At 43.7% G+C, this 22,946-nt stretch overlaps 1 protein-coding gene across 4 annotated transcripts; it reads right to left on the reverse strand.

Moving 5' to 3' along the window:
• Positions 1–351: 351 nt before the first annotated feature.
• Positions 352–22,888, reverse strand: DZANK1 (double zinc ribbon and ankyrin repeat domains 1). Of its 4 annotated transcripts, none has more exons than XM_083519394.1 (17): positions 22,776–22,888; positions 21,864–21,987; positions 20,494–20,647; positions 18,743–18,860; positions 16,774–16,870; positions 15,754–15,878; positions 15,307–15,420; positions 15,057–15,149; positions 13,074–13,293; positions 12,159–12,262; positions 9,817–9,891; positions 8,132–8,228; positions 6,094–6,188; positions 4,692–4,772; positions 3,805–3,932; positions 2,925–2,999; positions 352–523 (listed from the first exon to the last, which is right to left on the reverse strand). In XM_083519394.1, exons 2-17 carry the CDS (start codon positions 21,970–21,972, stop codon positions 367–369), a joined length of 1,842 nt encoding a protein of 613 aa, XP_083375520.1. In that variant the 5' UTR covers positions 21,973–21,987; positions 22,776–22,888; the 3' UTR covers positions 352–366. The 4 variants fall into 4 exon arrangements, with proteins under 4 accessions (XP_083375520.1, XP_083375521.1, XP_083375522.1 ...); XM_083519395.1 differs by having other exon boundaries at positions 22,667–22,862; XM_083519396.1 differs by lacking the exon at positions 22,776–22,888 and adding an exon at positions 22,094–22,595.
• Positions 22,889–22,946: the final 58 nt, after the last annotated feature.

Here is a 22,946-nt window from a genome sequence, read left to right on the forward strand (position 1 = left end):
ATTCTAAAAGGCCACAGACCAAAGGCCTGGTTATACAGGAAAGGTTTTGCCTGGCGCCTAAATATATGCAATGAAGGAACCAGTTGAGCCTCCCTGGGGAGAGCATTCCACAAACAAAGCTGCCATAGAAAAGGCCCATTCTAATGTTGCCACCCTCTGGACCTCTTGTGGAGGGGGCACATAAAGAAGGGCTGCAGATGATGATCGCAGGGTCCAGTTCGGTTCATATGGGGAGAGGCGGTCCTTGAGGTATGTCAGGAGTGCTCTGATGGTGTTTCCTGCTTGGCAGGGGGTTGGACTCGATGGCCCTTGTGGTCTCTTCCAACTCTATGATTCTATGATTCTAGGTATTGCGGCCCTGAGCCATTAGGTGGACTCTGCCTGTGTTGTGGAAGTTTTGTCTAACATCCTCTTTCCTAGCTTTCTAGCAAACAATGAAACTATTTTGTCAATGCCACTCTTCAGTGCCAAATCACAGGCTGACAGCCCTCTGGAATTCTTCTTCTTAATGTTTGCATTACATCTGTGAAAAAAAGACCTTTTATCAGGGAGGGCTTAGATTGTTGTGCCAGGAAAATGAAGTCACGATTCTTGTTTCAAACAATGTCAATAGCTCTTACTGCTGTCAGCAGTTATCACAAAACTACATAAAAATGTGTTAATACTAGGGTTGCTCCCGGGCAACAAAATTAACTTTGGAGCCTCATTTGCTGTTTCAGAAAACAACATGCCATGGTGTGAAGCGAGGCCCATTGATTCGACTCATGGTCCATGGCAGCAGCCTCTTCAGGAAAAATGAGGGTTTGTTCCCTCCCACTTCTTGCCACTGGGAAGTCAAAACTAGTTCTACTTCTTTTCACAACAGGCAGAGTTTCCCCCATCCTGGAGTAAACAATGCCTACCAAATTACAGTGAAATAAGGGGTTTTGTGGGTGTGGGTTGGCGTGATTGTTTTTTAAATTAAACTTTAAAAGCTCTCCAGCACAAAGTAAAAGCGTCTTTTTATTTTTAGGAAGAATTTCTGCAGGTATCATAGATCAGGGGTCAGCAAACTTTTTCAGCAAGGGGCCGGTCCACTGTCCCTCACTCAGACTTTGTGGGGGGTCGGACTGTATTTTGAAAAACAATAATAATGAACGAATTCCTATGTCCCACAAATAACCCAGATATGCATTTTAAATAAAAGCACACATTCTACTCATGTAAAAAACACGCTGATTCACGGACCATCCATGAGCCAGATTTAGAAGGCGATTGGATCACATCTGGCCTCTGGGCCTTAGTTTGCCTACCCATGTCATAGACCCATCCCAAGGGATGAATCCTGCCAAATTTCAGAAGGATAACTGCAGTGCTTTCCCCACATGGGCAACTTTTAGAGTTGGGGGTGGGGTAGGTAACAAAAGGGAAAAAATAATCTTCACTAGTATTTCGAGTGCAATTGGTCTAAAAACAACATACATTAAAGTGGCATCCATAGCATGCATGCTTCCAAATTTCAGACAAACTGGCCCAGCACTTGCCTTCTAGGTGCCTTTAAATAGGGAGGTGGGATAGGGAGAAAAAACTTAAAGGGATTAGTTTCCTACCAGTAGTTTTGTTTGTGGGCACTGATTCAATGGTGTTGGGTGGTACTGGACACAGAGCAGCAAGATTTGAGGGGGCGGCTGGTCTGGGTGCTGGAAACTTTCATTTCCTGGACCATACTTCCTCCTCTCCAGTCACCTGCCCAAACTGCTCCTACTTCTTGGGGTGAGCAGAGAGTGAGTGGGGGCTTCTCTTTTCCTCTGTTTGGACACCTTTTTCATGCCTGACATCTCTGCCTCTGCCTCTTACCTAAGCAAGAGGAACTACTACCGTATGTGCAGGTGTAGAAGAAGAGTTTGGATTTGATATCCCGCTTTATCACTACCCTAAGGAGTCTCAAGGTAGTACCCTAAGTACCCTAAGGGACACGGGTGGCGCTGTGGGTTAAAGCACAGAGCCTAGGACTTGCCGATCATAAGGTCGGCAGTTCAAATCCCCGTGATGGGGTGAGCTCCTGTTGCTCGGTCCCTGCTCCTGCCAACCTAGCAGTTCGAAAGCACATCAAAGTGCAAGTAGATAAATAGGTACCGCTCTGGTGGGAAGGTAAATGGTGTTTCCGTGCGCTGCTCTGGTTCGCCAGAAGCAGCTTAGTCATGCTGGCCAATAATGCTGTACGCGGGCTCCCTCGGCCAGTAAAGCGAGATGAGCGCCACAACCCCAGAGTTGGCCACAACTGGACCTAATGTTCAGGGGTGCCTTTACCTTTAAGGAGTCTCAAAGCGGCTAACAATCTCCTTTCCCTTCCTCCCCCACAACAAACACTCTGTGAGGTGAGGCTGAAAGACTTCAAAGAAGTGTGACTAGCCCAAGGTCACCCAGCAGCTGCATGTGGAGGGGCAGGGAATCAAACCCGGTTCACCAGATTATGAGTCCACTGCTCTTAACCACTACACCACACTGGCTCTTTAAAGGTATACTTTAAGGCTGCTCTTGGCGTAGTCTCTGGAACTTTTCCCTGCTCAGCTTCTCCTTGCAGTGCAGGCAGATGGCACAACTGGGATCCACCGCCAACTCGGGGGTCCCAAACTGCTGTGCCACTCAATCCCACTACTCCTGCTACCATTGTCAGAGAAGATGTAAACCTGCAGCTGTAGTGTATCGCAATAACATGGCCTCAGTGTGGGTGGACTGTGGACAACCAGTTAAAATTTATTTTATAATGATGTATCTGTTAGAAGAACGGGGCTGAGTTACTAGAACTAACATTGCAGGGGGAACTAACATCGCAGGGTCCCTTAATCCAATGATACTATGTCAGCTCTCTACTTATCCTGAGAAGACGTAGGTGCTGGATGCACTCAGCACCCCTTTTTAAGCCAAGGTTTCTCCGTACTTACCCTAGCAAAGCATCCATGCATTCCCATCCTTCCAATCCAAGCAAGACTGCTTCATGTAGAGCTGTATTGTTAAGCCTGTGTAAGAGCGAGGAAAGGGGACAAGGCGTAAGAAACCTAGGCTGCCAACTGTGAGGCCGGCTTGCTTCCAGCCATCACAAATGACAAGTAGCAGTAAGAACTCACCTTTAAATCATAACATATAAAATGCTTTTAATTAACTACAGGCACTTATTATTATTTATTAGTTAAATTTGTATACCACACTTCATCTGAGTTCACAACATAATAATAACAATGTATAAACACACAAAATAAGAACAAAAACCAATATGCAATATGACTGCATACCAGAGAAGATCATTTCCCCCCTGGTCAGATGGCTTGGAACTGACATTTTGATCGTTCTGTGTCCCATCTGCAGCATTCAGTGTGACTGTGCAGCTTCCATACAAAATACACATTTCCATGTGAGATTAAATGTTTAAAAGGGGGTGGGAGAGGATAACTGCATTGTGAGAACGGCTGCACATTGGTATGGCATATTTCAAACAACCTGATGACTGCTTCAGGCAGCAGTGCAAGCCGTGTGAACTATATAGGCATGTAAAAGTGCCATTTAGATTTCCCCCTAGTATTCAGAGTTACTTCACCAAACCTTGATCAGGTATTACAAATATAGGCCACCATAAAACATCCATATATAAAATTTTAAAATATATACAGATAAACAGCCATGTAAAAATATGTAACAAGAAGGATTGTCACTGGAGTTTCTTCCCGCTAAAAAGTATTCGAGTTCATTCTGTATGTTAACAGCTTCCATTTCCAAATAAGCATAAACAATCAGACCAGTTAATCAGAATGCAGAAGGCTGACGTACGGTCTTGACTGATGGTCCACGTTGGCACCTTTCTGCACGAGAATGGGAATAACTTCATGATGCCTGTTTAGCACAGCCAGCGTTAACGCAGGTTGGTCCTTGCTGTTGGTGCAGTTGGGGTCAGCCCCCTGGAGTGTGTGGGAAAAGTAGAGAATCAAACATACCTCCCTTCCTTCCCTCTTTTAAAGTACTGCACATTACACATTGCTCAAATGGTATTTGAATTACAGGAAGATCTGGTTAATGTTAAGTAAAATTACAAGTGTTATAATATATATACTAGGGTTGCCATATTTTTAAAAAGTTGTTGACTTTTTTTTTTTGCAAGATCTCAAAAAAAAAATAACTTTTTGAGCTACTTTTAAGGAAATTCGCTTCCAACAGGGATTTCCGGACATTTAAGCAATTTCTGCCCAGACACTGTTTTTGATGGCTGAATCCTGGCAATGTGGTTCACATATCCACACATGTTTACTAAACTGGAGGAAAACAGGATTGTGCATAATAAGTGGTGGCTATAAAAGCAGGAATTGCTGACGATTCACACGCAGGAAGCGGGGAGAAGAACAAGGCCGAGCTCACCAGCTTTCATCCCACATCCCCTTTACCACATGCAAAAACTGTAACTTGTCTGAACTGTTTGACTAACATATGCCAGGGAAACTTGTACCTACAGAGGAAGAATTCTAAGTGGATCACCTATTCAAGCTTATACCTGTTAAGTGAGTAGCATAAAGAACTACGTATCGACAATTTAGGTACCTTTGTGGTATAGATCTATTGGATAGTTTGATTTTTTTGGGGGGAAATGTTATTTAAAAAAAGAAACAAATGTATTCCTAATAGTTGAACAGAATGCTTCAGAATGCCACACTACTGAAACTTGCCTCGTCAATCAGTTGTTCTACAACGAAAGGTCGCCCTTGGCCTTTTGGACCCACTTCCTTCAGCAACTGCCTAGATTCAGTCTAGAAAAATGCAGAAGCAAAACAGCCATTCAGCTCCTGGAGAGGGTGTTCCATGTGCAAGAGGTGCCTCCCTACACCATCACCCTGGGCTACTGGCAGAAATGCTCTATTTCAAAGAACACCATACTGACCAAACAATGGCTGCACGCCCTCCATCAGTATATAAACCCTTTTCTAGGTGATCGCAACCCCAAGTCAGGTGACAGGGCAGGCAGAATGGAGCTATACATTGCTTGCTTGCTGGTAAGGTCAGTTCTGAATAACAGACGTCAGGATGGGTTTGTGGTGCCAGAATTGTGACATAAGTCAACCACACAAATCATCCCCGGGAACTCAGTCAAGAGGAAAATGATGAGCTCAAAATGACCAGCCTTGCTCCTAACAGAGAGGCGAGACATCCTACTGAAAATCACCACTGGCTACATATTGGAGAGACATCAGCACCAGTTTCACAACAGATTTGTTTCGCTTTGGAAGGCATCTTTCCCCAGAGCCATGTTGACCTTGAGGGAAGCCCTGTTCAGAAGGAACATCTGCAGGCACGCAACAACTGTAAGGAAAAGGGCCAAGCCACATGGTACTCTTGCTCAGAGACTCCAGTGACCATACTTGACCTCTAAGGCAAGTATGCAAATTCCCAGGATTTGTATACAGTGGTACCTCGGGTTAAGTACTTAATTCGTTCCAGAGGGCTGGACTTAGCCTGAAACTGTTCTTAACCTGAAGCATCACTTTAGCTAATGGGGCCTCCTGCTGCTGCTGCGTCGCCAGAGCACGATTTCTGTTCTCATCCTGAAGCAAAGTACTTAACCCGAGGTACTATTTCTGGGTTAGCGAAGTCTGTAAGCTGAAGCGTATGTAACCTGAAGCGTATGTAACCCGAGGTACCACTGTAAACAGTTCCGTTTGCATGGACAAAAGTGATACTGGAAATGAGTGCATGGCAGGCCAGCTGATGACCCACTTTTGACAGGATGGAAGCGTGACCCAATAGCTCTTGTCCAATATTTCCACTACCCACCCACTTTGGTGCCAAGGCCAGGGATATACTGCATGGCCTTGACCAGGCATGTACCTGCTCTACATGCTCTCTCTGTGGGATTGCTCTGGCTACCAAGACAAAAAAGGAAATGCCCTCCTCAGAGCAGAAGTAGGAGGAAGGGAAAATGCAATGGAAGTAATAATATTTGCTGTGCTTCCCCCACCTGAAATAATACTTTCCAGAAAAGATTCATTTTTAAAACCAGCTTGGTACTAACACTGCTTATGTTGCAGCATCCCTACAGAGGTGTTAACCGCCATACTAAGAGCAGATACATACAGTGAGCTTGTCTTCTTTTTCTAGACATGTCCCTGTTTTCATCATCCTTTTGACTTTCTCGCTGGGGCTTGGCGCTCTTTGACTCTCTTCTTGGGCTAAAATAGAGAAAGCTACAATGATATTCAAGTGATGTCCCATAGTAGAGCAAAATAACATAGGAGCCCCACCTAACAGCAGCATGAGCTGATTAACAAAAGTTTTTTGTTTATTGCAATATTCTTAACAAATCCTGCAGTCTTCTCCCCCAAGAATATCTTCCGGTATTTCCACTGAGATGCCTGGGACGTTTTTCTTCTTTTTAAAGATGTATGGCTTTCTGACTTTGCTGCTGATCAAATTCTCTTTTTCAGGTCAGTGAATACCTGAAGCTCTTGATGGAAGCGCCTTTCTCCTCCACACCAAGAAACCTAGGCAAGAGGTGTGTGTGCGACCTCTTTTGGCTCTCGGTCTGTACCTCACAGCCTGAGATATAGCAGCAGGCTACATTTCCACTATCAAAGGGGCCAACATCTGAGATGGAACCAGCAGGCATCAGGTGAATTACAAGGCAAAGCCCCATGGGGTCATTGTGTTGAGTTGCTATAACTGATAGCCAAAGGCCTGGAAGAAGATGAATGTTTTTCCCTGGCACTTAAAGATATGCAACGAAGGCATTGGGCCAGCCTCCCTCGTTCCATAAGCAGGGAGCCACTGCAAAAAATGCCCGTTCTGCTGCCGCCCTCTTGACATGCCTTGAGACTCATCTGCTGTAATAACGGAGTCAAGGTCCCGGTGGATGCAAGCGATTTTGTCCTCAAAATGCTTTGCAAACAAGTCACAAGTCACAGTGAGCTACCATTGGTTCCACCACCTCCTTCGGGCCAGACTCACACTACTTGGAAAAGCTCTGTTGGAGAGCACAACAAGGATCCAATGGAGGCAGCCAAGTAAGCCACCTTTGCTGCCTTCTCTGCCACTAGGTAGGCTCCAGGATGAGCCCTCACAAGAGTTTGATTGCATTCAACTGGAGTTTTTCCTCCATTTGTGTTTGAGCTGTCTCCCAGCTTCTTTTCTCATCTGGAGTATATCAGGAAGCCAAATCGGCTCCACAAAGCAGGAGAGGGAGCTCAGAGGAGATTGTGTCAATGGCCCAAGCCTTGTGGGTGTTCCAGAGGTTGGTGAGGGCTTCGACAGGAGCGTCAGTCATATTAGCTGGAAAATCCCCCAGAGCCATCTGGAAACCCATCTGAGGGTGGACCCTCCTCAAAGATCCCTGGCTCTGCAGAGTGCAAAGGTGCTGAGAGCAGTGAAGGGTCCTTGGAAATACCATGCGCTTGGGATCTACTTAGAATCCTAGAGTTGGAAGAGACCACAAGGGCCATCAAGTCCAACCCCCTGCCAAGCAGGAAACACCATCAGAGCACTCCTGACATATGGTTGTCAAGCCTCTGCTTAAAGACCTCCAAAGAAGGAGACTCCACTACACTCCTTGGCAGCAAATTCCACTGTCAAACAGCTCTTACTGTCAGGAAGTTCTACCTAATGTTTAGGTGGAATCTTCTTTCTAGTAGTTTGGATCCATTGCTCCGTGTCCGCTTCTCTGGAGCAGCAGAAAACAACCTTTCTCTCTCTTCTATGTAACATCCTTTTATATATTTGAACATGGCTATCATATCACCCCTTAACCTCCTCTTCTCCAGGCTAAACATGCCCAGCTTCCTTAGCCGTTCCTCATAAGGCATCGTTTCCAGGCCTTTGACCATTTTGGTTGCCCTCCTCTGGACACGTTCCAGTTTGTCAGTGTCCTTGAACTGTGGTGCCCAGAACTGGACACAGTACTCCAGGTGAGGTCTGACCAGAGCAGAATACAGTGGCACTATTACTTCCCTTGATCTAGATGCTATACTCCTATTGATGCAGCCCAGAATTGCATTGGCAATTCTTTAAGGTTTAATTTTCAGATGTGTTAAGTAGTACATACTTTTCTGGGTACAAGTCACTGTCTGAAAATGTACAAAACAAGGAGAGCATTTGAACCAGATCACACCAGAATGCTCACCCAGACCGGCTTGACTTTCATATAATCCAGCTCTTCCTGCTTTGCTGGGGCTCAGTTCATGATAGCCAAATGTCAGTGGTTTATTGGTCAAAATATCCTGGAGAAGCATAAACAGTACATTATATGACAACCTTTGCCATACCAACATAAGCTATAATTCAACACAGTGGTTGTAAACTGTATTGCAAACTTTATTGGTGAGAAGATCTGTTATGGCAGCTAAGCTTCTCTGAAAGCCGATCTGCATACCACTGTTCTATGATGTGTAGCTACAGCAAGTGTTGGGAATAATCTTAGGTGCAGTTTGCATGTTGCATAAAAATTTAAATAACAGTTTAAAGACAAACAATGGTTTAATTCGAATGAGCACCATGCTGGTGCACCACGCTCAATGTTCGGCAACACTCCTCAACAGTCTTGGCTTGTTGAGTTATCCAACCTGGGCTCATGGTTTGTTTCCTTTGAACAAACCAAAAGTGGTAAGCCAAGAGCAAATCTTGGTTATAACTCATGGTGTGTAAGGAAGAAAACAGAATACAAGCCCACTCATGGCTATGAGGAAACAAACCATGAACCTAGGTTCAGACTACATGACAAACCAGTCTCTGGTTTGTTTTATTCACAGCGCAAGGGAAGAATGAACAAACTCTTGAGGAGCATCCACAAGTACAATACCTGCTCATATTAATCTGTGTGGACTAATCCTTAATCAAGCTCTCAATTCAAGCATGACAACAATCAATGTATGGGTTGTTACCTGAAGCTATAAAAATAAAAAGAACCCTTGGAAGTAGATAAAACAAGTTATATGAATAGCAGTAGAATCCGTAAGACCACAAGACAACAGTGATACAGATTAGATGTTTCTATTTTAAGTGAAAAAGACCAAGGAGTAAAAAAGGACCCATGTCCAGATGGGATAAGTGGAGAATTCTTCCAGGAATTTAATGGATTAATGGCACTTAGATTGACCAAAAAAAATCAGTGAAGTAATAGTAATGTAGAGTGCCTAATGTTGGGGAAAGTGCATATAGTGATTATACAGTAATCTGGGAACAATCCTGAAAAGCACGAACCATTACAGACCTATCCCACTCCTGGATACAGACTATGATTTTGGTGGCAATATAAGCAGGAAGGATAAAGTGTTATTTTGGAAGAATATATGAAGGAAGATCAGATGGGCAATATATTAGAAAGCATATTTGTTAGGAGAATCTGCTTACCCAGACTGTATTAAGAACGTGTCGAGAATGTTTGTGTAGGAAAACCTCAGCCTCAGATTAGATAGAAAGTAGAAACTGATCCTCCACTGTCAGTTATCTAGCTCTGGTAATACAGGCATGCTTTTTCTCTGAGAATGTGACCTCATTTCTGCACATGTGTAAAGCTAAGGAAAGGGAATAAGCCTGTCTAACATATAGTTACAAAAAAGGTGGGAGGATAGATAGAAAAAAACCACTTCTGGAGGGTCACCCCTAATGTAAAATGCTCTAAGGCAGCTGCACACAGATTCCTCAGTGTTGAAGAAAGATTTCCCTAAACGTAGATATTTGGAATACCACTGGTTTAAAAGAGCTGCAATGAGCCTTGATTAGCCAAGTTGTGATTTACTAACTCCTGACTACCAATGATTCTCATTATAGCACCTTCTCATTTTTATCAGCTTTGATTTCCACACTGACCTTATTTATAGCAAGTGCATAATTTATCTGGAGACTGACTTGATAGCTGTCCTTGTGGACTGTAGCAGAAATAAGCTATAGAAGGAAAAAATGTGATTAAGTTTTCTTTTCTTCTTTTAAAAAGAAAAATAGCTATGATCCTTACACACACTACTTTCAAAAAAGATTTTTCAAATCAGTGTACAATACAGCTAAGTTATATAGAAAACCAATTAAAATCTTAGTTGAAAAGAAAAGCGGAATAGCAGTAAGAAAAATAAATCAGCAGTACAAAGCGTTTTGAGATGAGCCTTGACCAGTTGGCAAGAAGATACCAAGGAGGGGACCCAAACACCACCTGCAGAAAATGGAATGTAATGGAAAAGGCCCTGCTTCTTGCAGAGGCTACTGTGGTCTCAACACAAGATGGAATCTGAATCATAGAATAGAATCATAGAATCATAGAGTTGGAAGAGACCACAAGGGCCATCGAGTCCAACCCCCTGCCAAGCAGGAAACACCATCAGAGCACTCCTGACATACGGTTGTCAAGCCTCTGCTTTAAAGACCTCCAAAGTAGGAGACTCCACCACACTCCTTGGCAGCAAATTCCACTGTCGAACAGCTCTTACTAATGTTTAGGTGGAATCTTCTTTCTTGTAGTTTGGATCCATTGCTCCGTGCCCGCTTCTCTGGAGCAGCAGAAAACAACCTTTCTCCCTCCTCTATATGACATCCTTTTATATATTTGAACATGGCTATCATATCACCCCTTAACCTCCTCTTCTCCAGGCTAAACATGCCCAGCTCCCTTAGCCGTTCCTCATAAGGCATCGTTTCCAGGCCTTTGACCATTTTGGTTGCCCTCCTCTGGACACGTTCCAGTTTGTCAGTGTCCTTCTTGAACTGTGGTGCCCAGAACTGGACACAGTACTCCAGGTGAGGTCTGACCAGAGCAGAATACAGTGGCACTATTACTTCCCTTGATCTAGATGCTATACTCCTATTGATGCAGCCCAGAATTGCATTGGCTTTTTTAGCTGCTGCGTCACACTGTTGGCACTGAAGGGCTCTACTTCTAGTTCTTTTTAACGTGGAGGTTCAAATGGCTGACAGGCAGGGAAGAAAAGGGTACTTCAAAGAACTTATCAGGACTGGTCATTTTTGGTTTGGAAGGTCAAAACCAGCACCTTGTACTGGGTGCAGAAACTGGCTGCCAAAAATAGGTGATATATGATTATGCTGACTCAAGCCCACCAAGAGGCAAGCAGGAACATTTTGCACCTGCCAAAGTTCCTGACCTATTTTTAAAAACAGCTCCAAGTGCAGTGCAGTGCAGTAATATCCTCTGGTTAAACCAAGGTATCTAGGGTCTATCTTTCAGCAGCAGTGCAGTTGTTGAATCAGCCAGACCTAAAACCAAGGCACCCAGGAGCAACACCAGGCTCAGTAGTACGTTCTAATGGCAAACCGAACCCTCACAGGAGAATGGAGAGTGTGATCCCATCCAAAACAGGCATGGCCCCAGCCAAGTGGACCACTGAGCCCCCCATTACCATCAACCCTTTTATCATTAACTCTAACAACTGGCTTGATTATTAACCTTCTCCATCTCAAGGTCTACCTGATCATTTTGATCAGGGAGATGACAGCATGCTCCCAATACTAACATACTCTTGGAGCCCAGTATTATCACCCACAGTGATTCTGTGGACGAGTCTGCCTCTTTGGGGATTTCTAGCTTGCTGGACTCAATGCTCTCTTTGACACACAGAGAGACACCACCTCCGATATGTCCTTCCCATGAAGTGGATACCCAGAGACAAAACTGTGCCCCACTGGTTCTTCCCATTCCATCAGGTTTCCATTATGTCCCATCTAGGCTTGGAGGCTTCTAGCATTAGTGTATAAACATTTGTAAATGGTCTCTCCCTTCAAGCATCTTTTGCACCTCCAGAGTTTGGCCTCTCTTCAGTCTGATGAAAAGAACACTACATAATGCAGACTGCTTGAGTCAGCAAGAGACTTAAAACTGGCCAGCTAATTTATAAAACTGAAGACTCAAGGAATTTATAAATCTATGATAAAACAAAATAAAATATTACCAGAGAAAAGGATATCCATCCTAACCTCGACCTCCTCATTCTCACTGAGAAAGTGATATAAAACAAATCCAGATACTAACTTCTCTCACCAGTTGCATGGAAAAAGGACTGTCTCCCTTCTTCTCAGCAAGCCTCTATTATTATTTTTAAGCCAAGAGTCATCTCACCTCTTGCCTTAAATCACTACCCTAATTCCCTTTATGCATCAGCATCACAGGAGAAAGATTAGAGCCATAAAAGGTCCCTTCTTTCTCTTACCTTCCCCATTTGAGGCTCTCCAATCAAAGTCCTGAACTCCAGATTGTTTTGCGTGTAACTTCTGAGGTGTGCACAAACATGATCTAGTTGCTTCCTCCAGTAACCTGAATGAAGGAAAATAGACTGAACATATCACTGGTGTTACAGAGTAGCTCAAGAAAGACTGGTGGCTCTTGCAGGTGATTTCTACAACATGCCATAAACACAACAGTGGTGGATCCATATTGGACCATCCACAAATCATTTCATTTTATTAGTTCTGCGATGCTTCCCCAATGTTATTACACTATTGCTTGGGTGGGTGGGCAACAAAAATGAGACAAAGAAACAACATTATTTCATTAGGAAGGCAGCGGAACATGCACTGATTGGAAATGAAGCCGTATGACTGCCCTGAAACTTTTGCAGGGACAAACAGTATTGAAAGTGGGACTGCATATAATGGCCCTGATGAACACAAACAGCAGAGAGGGGAATCCTGTCTCCATTTTCCAGGAACTTATTGGACCAGATCTCCCCTCCCTCCCTACTTCCCCTAAGCAGCCAGATTGAAAACCTTTTTATTTATTTTATCTTTAAACATTTATTTTCCCTTCATTAAAAATATTTTCTCCAAGGTGAGTAACAAATCACCTTTAAAAATAAATAGTGAATCCCCCAGAGGGTATGGTTAATTGGGCAGTATACGATAATTAAAATCCCCCAATCAAAATCAATCACATATCAAAAATACAGCAGAACATACCGGCATCAAAATCTAAGAACCTGCATAAAAAACTGAACCTAGTACAAAAGGATAGCTGAAAGTTGCTGTAAGCACAATGACTCAAGTTCTTCATCTGCAAAGGAGCCTAGGAGTAGGAGAAACCCAAGGGCTGTTTTATGACGGATTCATTCTGAATAGCATCTTTTTACCTCTTCCAGGACTGATGGCTGTGAGCAGAGGTTTGTGATAATTTGTCTCGTTCAATTTTTCCTTTTGAGAAAGGAGCTCACTTTCTTTCTTCTCTAGAAATTTGATGGATGGGTAGTACAAGCCAATGGTTTGAGTTCCTTGCTCTTTTTTCTCTAGCAAATTAGGTATTGATGGTGGCAATGAAATGACTGATTGCTGCCTGGTCTGTAAGCTGTTGCTCTGTTAAAGATAGGTTGTATTATAGGTAAAAAGGCTGACACAGCTTATCAGATACACACATAAAATCCCACCAATATATTTTCCCTAAATAAATTAAAATGTTTTCTGAAGGAACTCTGACATTCTCTATCTCATCCAGTGGTCTGAACATACATTTACACTCACCATTTTGAGGGTTCAAAATGCAGGGGTGCCTCCTGCAGATACTGTCTCATCAGTATTGTACAGTGGTACTTCGGGTTAAGTACTTAATTCGTTCCGGAGGTCTGTTCTTAACCTGAAACTGCTCTTAACCTGAAGCACCACTTTAGCTAATGGGGGCCACCTGTTGCCGCTGCACCGCCAGAGCACAATTTCTGTTCTCATGCTGAAGCAAAGTTCTTAACCTGAAGCACTATTTCTAGGTTAGCGGAGTCTGTAACCTGAAGTGTATGTAACCTGAAGCGTATGTAACCTGAGGTACCACTGTAGTCTAAAGAGATGTGCATCATAAATGGCTTATATTTGTTCACTGTTATTTATTTTAGTCATAGGCTATAACAAAGTGGCTTATTTTAAAGCAGACTCATTTTCATTTTCAGCCTAAGGCACATAGAAAATTCCTCTTCAGTCTTTATTACATGCTGGTCCCACTATCGTAACACTCATTCTCTGAAAACTTAGTTACCTGAATCCAAAAAAGTATATCCAAACCTTGCTATACAAGTGGCTGATTCAGATATCCGAACAGCCAGAGTTTGCCGACTTTCTTACTTGCTTGGATTTTGCTGGTCAGAAGCAGCCATTTCAGGCAGAAAGCCCCACTGAACCCAGTAGAACTTACCGTATTTTTCGCACCATAGGACGCTCCGGACAATAGGACGCACTTTGTTTTAGAGGGGGGAGAACAAGAAAAAAAAAATCTCCCCCTCTCTGCCCAGCGCCCCTTCAGTGAAGCGGCAGGAGGCGCTGCACAGAGAGGGGGAGAACTTTCCCCCTCTTGTTTTCCCGCTCTAAAACAAGGTGCCGTTTAAGGTGCGTTCAGACGCCTTCAGGCGGCTACCTTGGAAGCCTGGAGAGCGAGAGGGGTCGGTGTGCACTGACCCCTCTCGCTCTCCAGGCTTCAGGTTCCTTTCGACCTGCTCTTTGGGGCTGGCGGGGGGGAAGCCCACCACCAGCCCCAAAGAGCAGGTCAGGGAGCAGCGGAAAGGCGCAGCGGAGAGGCTCCTGCCATAGCTGCGCGTCACCTCTCCAGCCGGGAGAGGGTCACGGGGGGCTGCTTTAGCCCCCCCGCGCACGCTCTCCCGGCTGGAGAGGTGACATGGGGCTTTAGAGGTTCCTGCCATAGCCGCACGTCACCTCTCCAGCCAGGAGAGGGTCGCGGGGCTATGGCGTCTTCGCTCCATAGGATGCACACACATTTCCCCTTCATTTTTGAAGGGGAAAAAGTGCGTCCTATAGAGCGAAAAATACGGTAGATATGTATAGGATTGTGCAATTGTCTGCTTGACTTCCCTTGAGCTACTGATAAGGGATACAAAGCACTAGAAAGTGATTTGTAGGCACCCAAATGAAATGCAGTTCTGTGTACTAGCAGTCTTATTTATGCAGCAGACCTGGTTTTGATCCTAAGGCTTTCATTCTATTATGCAAATTATACAGCAAGTAATCTGTAAAATATTTAATGGCATCTCACTTGAACCAGATGACTGAGAAACTTGTCAAGTGGTCCTGGGCCTCTCAGATTGCTTGTGTGTGATTATTTTGTGCGGAAATTTCCTTACCATTTGCGCTTCTGGAAATTGGATCCCACAGACCACACACTGCGTAATGCAAATTGGATTTCCTGCTCCGCACACACAGTAGACTACTTTGCCCTATGGGTTATAGAACAAGCACATTTCAGTAAATGTAAGTGTCAAGCAATGTGGGAATATATCAGGTATTATGTTCTCACTGCTACAGCAGACCCCCCCCCCAAAAGAAACTGTTTCTATAAAGAAATCTTTTATTTTTACATCAACTCTGAGCTACCTTTTGGCGGATGCTGCCTTGGTCTTGCAGCCGTGGCGTCATCAGAGCTTCACATACGATACATGTTGGTGAGTTCCTGGGCACCATAGTCTGGCATTTGTTGCACAATTCCATCTGTAGGAAAATAACAGACACATTTGTACCCATCTTCTTGCCAAACCAGGACAATAATCCTCAAACTTTGAAAGGGAAGAACCGTCAACAGCAGCCAACCACACTCAAGACTATACTGTCTCAGCATATCTATGAAAATACTAGGAAATTAATTCCTGGTGGAGTAGTGACAATGGTGGCAAGAACTGACACTGGTGGCAATGGAAACACTGGAGACCTGGTTGGGCCAAATCTGTGTGTCCACTAAGAAAAAGTCCTTTCTAACACTACTTCTTTATACAAGCCAGTGCAAACACTTAACATGCCTTTGACCCAACTAGCCACTTTCATTACCTGAGATCGAGGCATCCATGTGGCAGAATTAGACTTTTCTCCATCACTTGAGGTATTCAAGTAATTTTTCAACAGATGTGTTCCAATGATTTGTGAGGGCACAAATGATTTTTCTTTTGGCAAGCCTAAAATTACGCACACATTTCATTTCATTATTTTTCAATATCACACTTCAAAAGAATGTTAACCTTGACTAACTGTGTAAAACGCATCTAAAGCATGTTCTGGAATGAAATAAATTAGAAAAGAGTTAAATCAATGACAAATTCACACATAACAAAATACATACATGGAAATAATAACATATAGATGTTGCCCCATAGTTTAGACTATTGCTGTTTTAATCCCTATTTATATTATTACAGTGGTGCCCCGCAAGACGAATGCCTCGCAAGATGAAAAACTCGCTAGACAAAAGGGTTTTTCGGTTTTGCGTTGCTTCGCTAGACGAATTTCCCTATGGGCTTGCTTCGCAAGACGAAAACGTCTTGCGCTTTTTTCTTAAAGCCGCTTGAAGAGGCGCAGTTGCGACGGACCGTGCTTCGCAAGACGAAAAACATCGCAAGACGAAAAGACTCGCGGAACGAATTCTTTTCGTCTTGCGAGGCACCACTGTATCTTGAAAGTCTGTTCAATGATTCAAAAAGTGTACTAGGCATAAAGAACTGGTCCACTGGTGTTATTCCATATGGACCACGTTTGCACACAATACAAAACGCAGAGGAGGCGGTTGTATGCTTTGCATAAGTATGCTAATCAGTTGTATATGGTAAACTGGTAGCCTAAAGTTTACTGACAACTGGAGTGATAAAGTTGCACAAGGTCAAATTTACAGAACTGCCAGTTTCACTGGTCATTTTGATACAAAATTAAAGTGGTAATATCCAAGAGAGTAACTTTGAGTACAGAAAAGAATGGGTTCAGGAAGTTATCCATAAAGCTCATGTGCTGCCAGTTCAAATTCTTTGAACCAGTGACCTTTTTGGAGTTCTCTCAATTCTGGATTTAACAATACAGTACCTTGTAATTCCAGTGCTACATCAGGCAAATGGAATCTGCTTTCAGCACTTGCTTCTTTCTTTCTTAGATTCAAATGAGACAATTCATTTTCCATCTCCTAAGAAAAAAGATTCTGATTTATAATCCCATATACATATTTTGGTCTGTTACACATGCTCTAACCATTCTGAAAGCACTCTTATCAGCCTGCTTTTGTAATAGGCCTTGTGGTAGGAATGAAGGAGGGAATTATGAATGGGGCAAGGTAGCAAGTGACAGGTTATGTCTGCATCTGTGGACACCCTACACATTGTTGGCCTCTACTGCTATCTAGAAACAACATAATCCCTGCATCTGTTGGCATAAATTGCTACAACATCTCATGCATGGAATGAAACGTTCCACTTAATCTTTGTATTATCTAGGTACACTCTACAATCCAGAGACATTTCAGGATTCCACCCATTTTTTATTTCAGAGCCATAATTTGATTATGGATGGAGATAAACCAGAGGCCAAGACAAATGTATAGTTTACATTCAGCATGCCAGAATATTTCTTTTTTTTCTTTTCTTTTCCCTTTGGAGCCTTTCATCCAGAAATTCTCTTTGGAGTCTTGTTTCCCCTTTTCTCTATGCATTTCCTGGCCCCTGCTATTCCTGAAGCATATGAGCTCTTGGCTGATTATCTATCTCGGCTCCTTGCCCATTTCTTTGGTGTCCAAAAAGGGGCAATAATTCTCTCTCTTCTTGTATCTCCTATTTATTTTTCTAAGTCTTACTAAAATCCTTTCTCCCCCTTTCCACCACATCTTCAACCATTAGTTGATCCCTCCATTGCAGGGGGGTGGGCTACATGATCCTTGGGGTCCCTTCCATCTCTACAATTCTATGATACCCATGGCCATATGAGCCCGTTGGTGCTGACAATACTAAGTTAAATGAACCAATGATTCTTATTTAATGTAAGGCAGCTTTCTATATTCCTTTGTAGGGAGACACAGGTGGCACTTTGGACTAAACCACTGAGGCTCCTGGGTTTGCCAATTGGAAGGTCGGTGGTTCGAATCCCTGCAACAAGGTGAGCTCCCGTTTCTCTCTCCCAACTTCTGCAAACCTAACAGTTTGAAAGCACACCAGTGCAAGTAGATAAATAGGTACCGCTGTGGCGGGAAGGTAAATGGCGTTTCCGTGCGCTCTGGTACTCGTCAGAAAGCTGTCTGTGGACAACGCTGGCTCCCTCGGCCTGAAGCAAGATGAGCGCGCCACACCCCAGTCACTTTTGACTGGAATTAACCCTCCAGAGGTCCTTCACCTTTTACCTATCTCCCTTTGTACATTATAACAGGCTTGCACAACTTGTGACCCCTCCAATATGGATGGAGACCACCAGGTATGCATGAATAGGGGTTGGGGGTGGAGGGAATAACTTCTGCAGATGCTCAATATCTCTCCACTTTTTGTGACACCCCAGGCAGACAGGAAGAACATGGATTATTAAGCCACTGTTGTTCCCTAAATTGCAGCAGGAATGGAAGAAGCCTTATTTGACCATGAACTTGCTCCATGAGGGTTCTGATGACTTACTTAAATAGATGCTTCCCCTGTATAAACCTGAGTTACTCTGAGTTAGATCCAACTAACTCAGTGCACTGGCGGAAGCCAATGGAAGAACTCCTGCTGGTAGAATGGGGCTTTCTCTCTCCTCCCACAAATCCACTCTGGAGGGTCAGGAGAACCCCCAGAACAGAACTTGAGAGAAGGAAAGGGGAGGTTGTTCCATTTGGCAAACAAAAATGGTCATGCTGATGGAACAACTGTGTTAGCGTGACGTTGAATTCTACTTTTTCTTTCCAGTACCTCAATGTTTTCTGAAACACTCCTCATAGATCTCTCCAGCAACAAGACCTATTATGCTGCAAGACCTTCATATTTAACAGCATTAATGATTCATAACACTTTTCAGTAGATTTAACATTTTTATAACTTGCCTGACTGATGAGATCTTCCAGGAAATTCTCATTCTCATCTTCATCAGGTACATGTACGTTGGGAGTTACATATTCTACTATAAATACTTTTGTTACAACGGTACTCTCTCTGCCGTCTCTGTAAGTTAAGAATCAAAAAACTCTAGATCAGGCCTCATAATTTGTGTCTCATATAAGGGATTCTCTTCTTTTTGCTGCCTCTGGTAAATGTATAAGAATTTGGCTTTGCGGGTCTCATGTTGTCTATGTTCTAACACAGTAGGAAAATAATAGGTAAATAAGGATTAAATGTGTTTCAACTTTATTACTTAATTTTTAAAAAAATATATATCTTGCCTTTAAGTCCTCAAAGAGACTTCTCAATGCAGGTAACAATAATCAAAGTTAAACTAAACCAAAACCAATCCATAAAATAAACAATAACATAAAATAACATCCAACCAATATGTAACAGAAACAACAGTAGAAATTTCCACATGGAGATATATATTCTCGCATTGATGGAGGTTGAACTAGAGTCCAGGCATCCCCAACCTTCGGCCCTCCAGATGTTTTGGACTACAATTCCCATAATCCCTGACCACTGGGCCTGTTATCTAGGGATCATGGGAGTTGTAGGCCAAAACATCAGGAGGGCTGAAGGTTGGGGGTGCCTGGACTAGACGATTCTCAGGGTCCCTTCCAGATGTACAATTCTACAGTTCTGTGATTCTATGCTTCAGTCTCATGAAACTTTACCTCTTTTGATCTCTATCATGGTCCTAACAGAAATCTATTTGCTGAAGCTGCTCTTTGCATTTGGCACGGTCACAAAGCCTCTGTATAATTCCACCTTGTGGATGGCACCCTCAAGTGCAACTCATGACCCCAACCTCTCACTAGTACTTTAGTCTCTTATTCTGGAGATGGGGAAACTTACAGACTTTCTCCAGTCACTATGGGGAGGAAGAGCCAGCTTAACTTCTCCTGATTCCCTGTTTGCCCAAATCTTGGGCGTGTATTGCTGGAGCAACCTCATGGGAGATAAACATTAGAGTGACCTACCAGTAAACCTTCAGCATCACAGTGTTGGACTAGGTCTGGGGAGACTTTGGGCCAGTCACTATCGCTCAGCCTAACCACAGGGCTGTTGTGAGGATAAAATAGAAGGCAGGAGAACCAGCTAATGGAGTGGAGACCTGGAGCAGCACGAGGCAGAAAACCTTCAGAGAGTTGTGCTTGGGAAAATAATTCCTTTGTCTAGATAGGGAAGAGGTGTGAGTTGGAGGAATCTTGTCTTGGGCTCTTCTTAACCAAAGAGAAAACACTATTGTATATCGGGGAGGAGTGATACTTGGTATTTGCCTATCCAGACTTCAAGCAAGGGAGCCTTTGGGCCACAAAATTTCTAAAAGGGCAGGCAGCGTTACAGTGTCAGCGAAGAACTGCTTCAAAATGTACATACCAGCTTTTGAGAGGGGATTTGTGTTGAGACAGTGGAAAAGAAAAGTTAAACTTCCTTTACCCCTAGACTGTTCAGGCTTCCCCTTGGTTGCTATTTACATTTTTAAAAATGTATACTTCAGTGGTGTTAATGCAATTATAGTCATATCTAGTTTAGCTTTAGATGATAACACAGAGTAGTATTTCACCTATATTTGTTATATATCAAAGATAATACCAAAAAAAATAATTGCCCATCAACACACACACACACACAAATCGAAATCTGCCTTTGTTTAAAAGCTGGATTACATAGTGATAATACTTACTTTGTAACTGCCAGTGCCTTAATTGTTATTTTCCCATCTGGTAATGTGATTGGTCCATTATACTTAAAAGTATTATGATCTCTGTAATTAAGTTTCCTAAAGAGCTGTGGTTTACTTCCATCAATAGTATAATATATGGTGACATCAGGGGTATCTGAAAGATGAAAAAAGGATGTTATCGCTTCTCCACACAAACAATAATTTCTATATAAAAATATTCCTTAAAAAAACACACCCTACAAATTTAAATTACAAGAATAGACTTCCTGCGAGCAGATGTCTATCTCCCCCCTTAAAGATCATGAATACATTTTTCTCTGTACATAAAAATGCACACAGTATTCAGCCGCAATCTATACAGTGGTACCTCGGGTTAAGCACTTAATTTGTTCCAGAGGTTCGTTCTTAACCTGAAACTGTTCTTAACCTGAAGCACCAATTTAGCTAATGGGGCCTCCTGCTGCCGCTGCGCCGCAGGAACACGATTTCTTTTCTTACCCTGAAGCAAAGTTCTTAACCTGAAGCACTATTTCTGGGTTAGTGGAGTGTGTAACCTGAAGCGTATGTAACCTGAAGCGTATGAAACCTGAGATACCACTGTACAGTATTTGTACAGCCTGGAAGCAAGCTTTCCTAAATATTAGTAACTGTAAGTTGCACCTACAAAGGTAGCCCCACATAGAGGGCGTTGCAGTAGTCCAAAGAGATAACCAGAGCATGCCTCACTCTGGTGAGACAGTCTGCAGGCAGATAGGGTCTCAGCCTGTGTACCAGATGGAGCTTGTAGACAGCTGCCCTAGACACAGAATTGACCTGCACCTCCATGGACAGCTGTGAGTCCAAAATGACTCCCAGGCTGCGCACCTGCTCCTTCAGGGCCACAGTTTCCCCATTCAGGACCTGGGAGTCCCCCACACCCACCTGCCCTGTCCCCCCAAAACAGTACCTCTAACCACCGTTTTTATGCTGTCCCAGATAAAAATGCCTGTAGTGGGTTGGACAAGAGCCAACAGGTGTGATTCTTACCTTTGTACATCAGGTTACATTCATTTATTCATTCATTCACACATTCACACTCCTATGCACAGTTCAAGAACATGCAACCCTCTCGCCCAGAAGGGTTTGGGGCAGAGCTGGAATGAAGTGTGATCTAGGGAGAAGTGTGGTGTTGGTAGTACCCTAAAGTCCATTTAGAGAGGCCTGGAGGGCTGTGTTTCATCTCTGGCCCAGAGGTTCACCACCTCTGTTTTAAAGTGTCTTCCTTTTTACAAGATGAAATCACTTATGAAGTGAAACGGAAAGACCAGCAGTATGTGTGTTGCCCATATAAAATGAAACATATAGCATGCATTCTGAGCTGTTGCAAATACCTGATTTGATCTCTATAAGTGTATTTGTATCTATTTCATGTTTAGCTTTGCCTGGTGTTGGCAATCGTAGTGGTATAATTTGAGGCACTAAGATGGATCCAGCAGTCATTTTTCCCCTCAAGGTCTATTGGAACAAAGCAAAATATTATTATTTTGAACACAACAATGCAGTAAGTAATACATATGTACATCCACTCCAAGACTGAGGCTGCAATCCTGTTCATACTTACCCGACAGTAAGCCCACTGTAGCCAGTGGGATTTACAGTAATTCTATCTAAATAGAAATGGTTATGATCTCAACTGTGCATGCTATGAATTGCAGAAGGATTGCTGTAAACTTCTCCTCTTGGGATCCATTAAAGGCTGTTTGCATGCCAGTATCTTCCAGGGAAGCTCAGTCTGAGGCGCACTTGCTGAGTCAATGAGATAGGTCACCTGGATCTAGGCTCTACAACAGGTGATAGGAACTTTTGGGCCCTCCAGATGCTAATGAACTACAATTCCCATCACCCCCAGCGAGCATGCTCAATGGCCAGGGTTGATGGGAGTTGTAGTTCAGTAACATCTGGAGGGCCAGAGGTTCTCCACACCTGCTCTAGGAATCCCTCAATCAGTGGGCTCACTTGGCCCCCTTTAGTTTTAGTCCTCAGAAATATCGCTGGAACCATTTTATGCTGTCTGAGCCTCAGAATTTGATCGTGATTATCCTGTTTTCAGTAAGCTTTAAAAAAAACCAACCACAAACCAATTTCATCATTGTTTTCCCTGGAGGAAACTGGGAGATAGAAAACCAAGCATCACCCTTCGTCCTGTATCTATTACGGTCCTCGTCACCTCGTCGAGCCCCGGAGCCACCGCCCTTCCCCCCGGCGAACGAGGCAGCCCCAGCCGCCCCGCAGGCGACACTCACCGGCGGCCTCGCTCCGGGCCCAAGCCTCGTCCGTCGCCACGGCAACCGCGGCCTCTCTTTCACGCCAGCCCCGCCCTCGACGGGCGCCTTCTGTTAACGTCACGGACCCCGTCGCCCCGGCAACCGCAGCCGCTCTTTCACGCCAGCCCCGCCCCCCCGACGGGCGCTTTC

This window comes from Podarcis liolepis (assembly GCF_965112155.1).
Source record: "Podarcis liolepis genome assembly, chromosome: 8".
In the NCBI taxonomy this organism is placed as follows: Eukaryota; Metazoa; Chordata; class Lepidosauria; order Squamata; family Lacertidae; genus Podarcis; species Podarcis liolepis.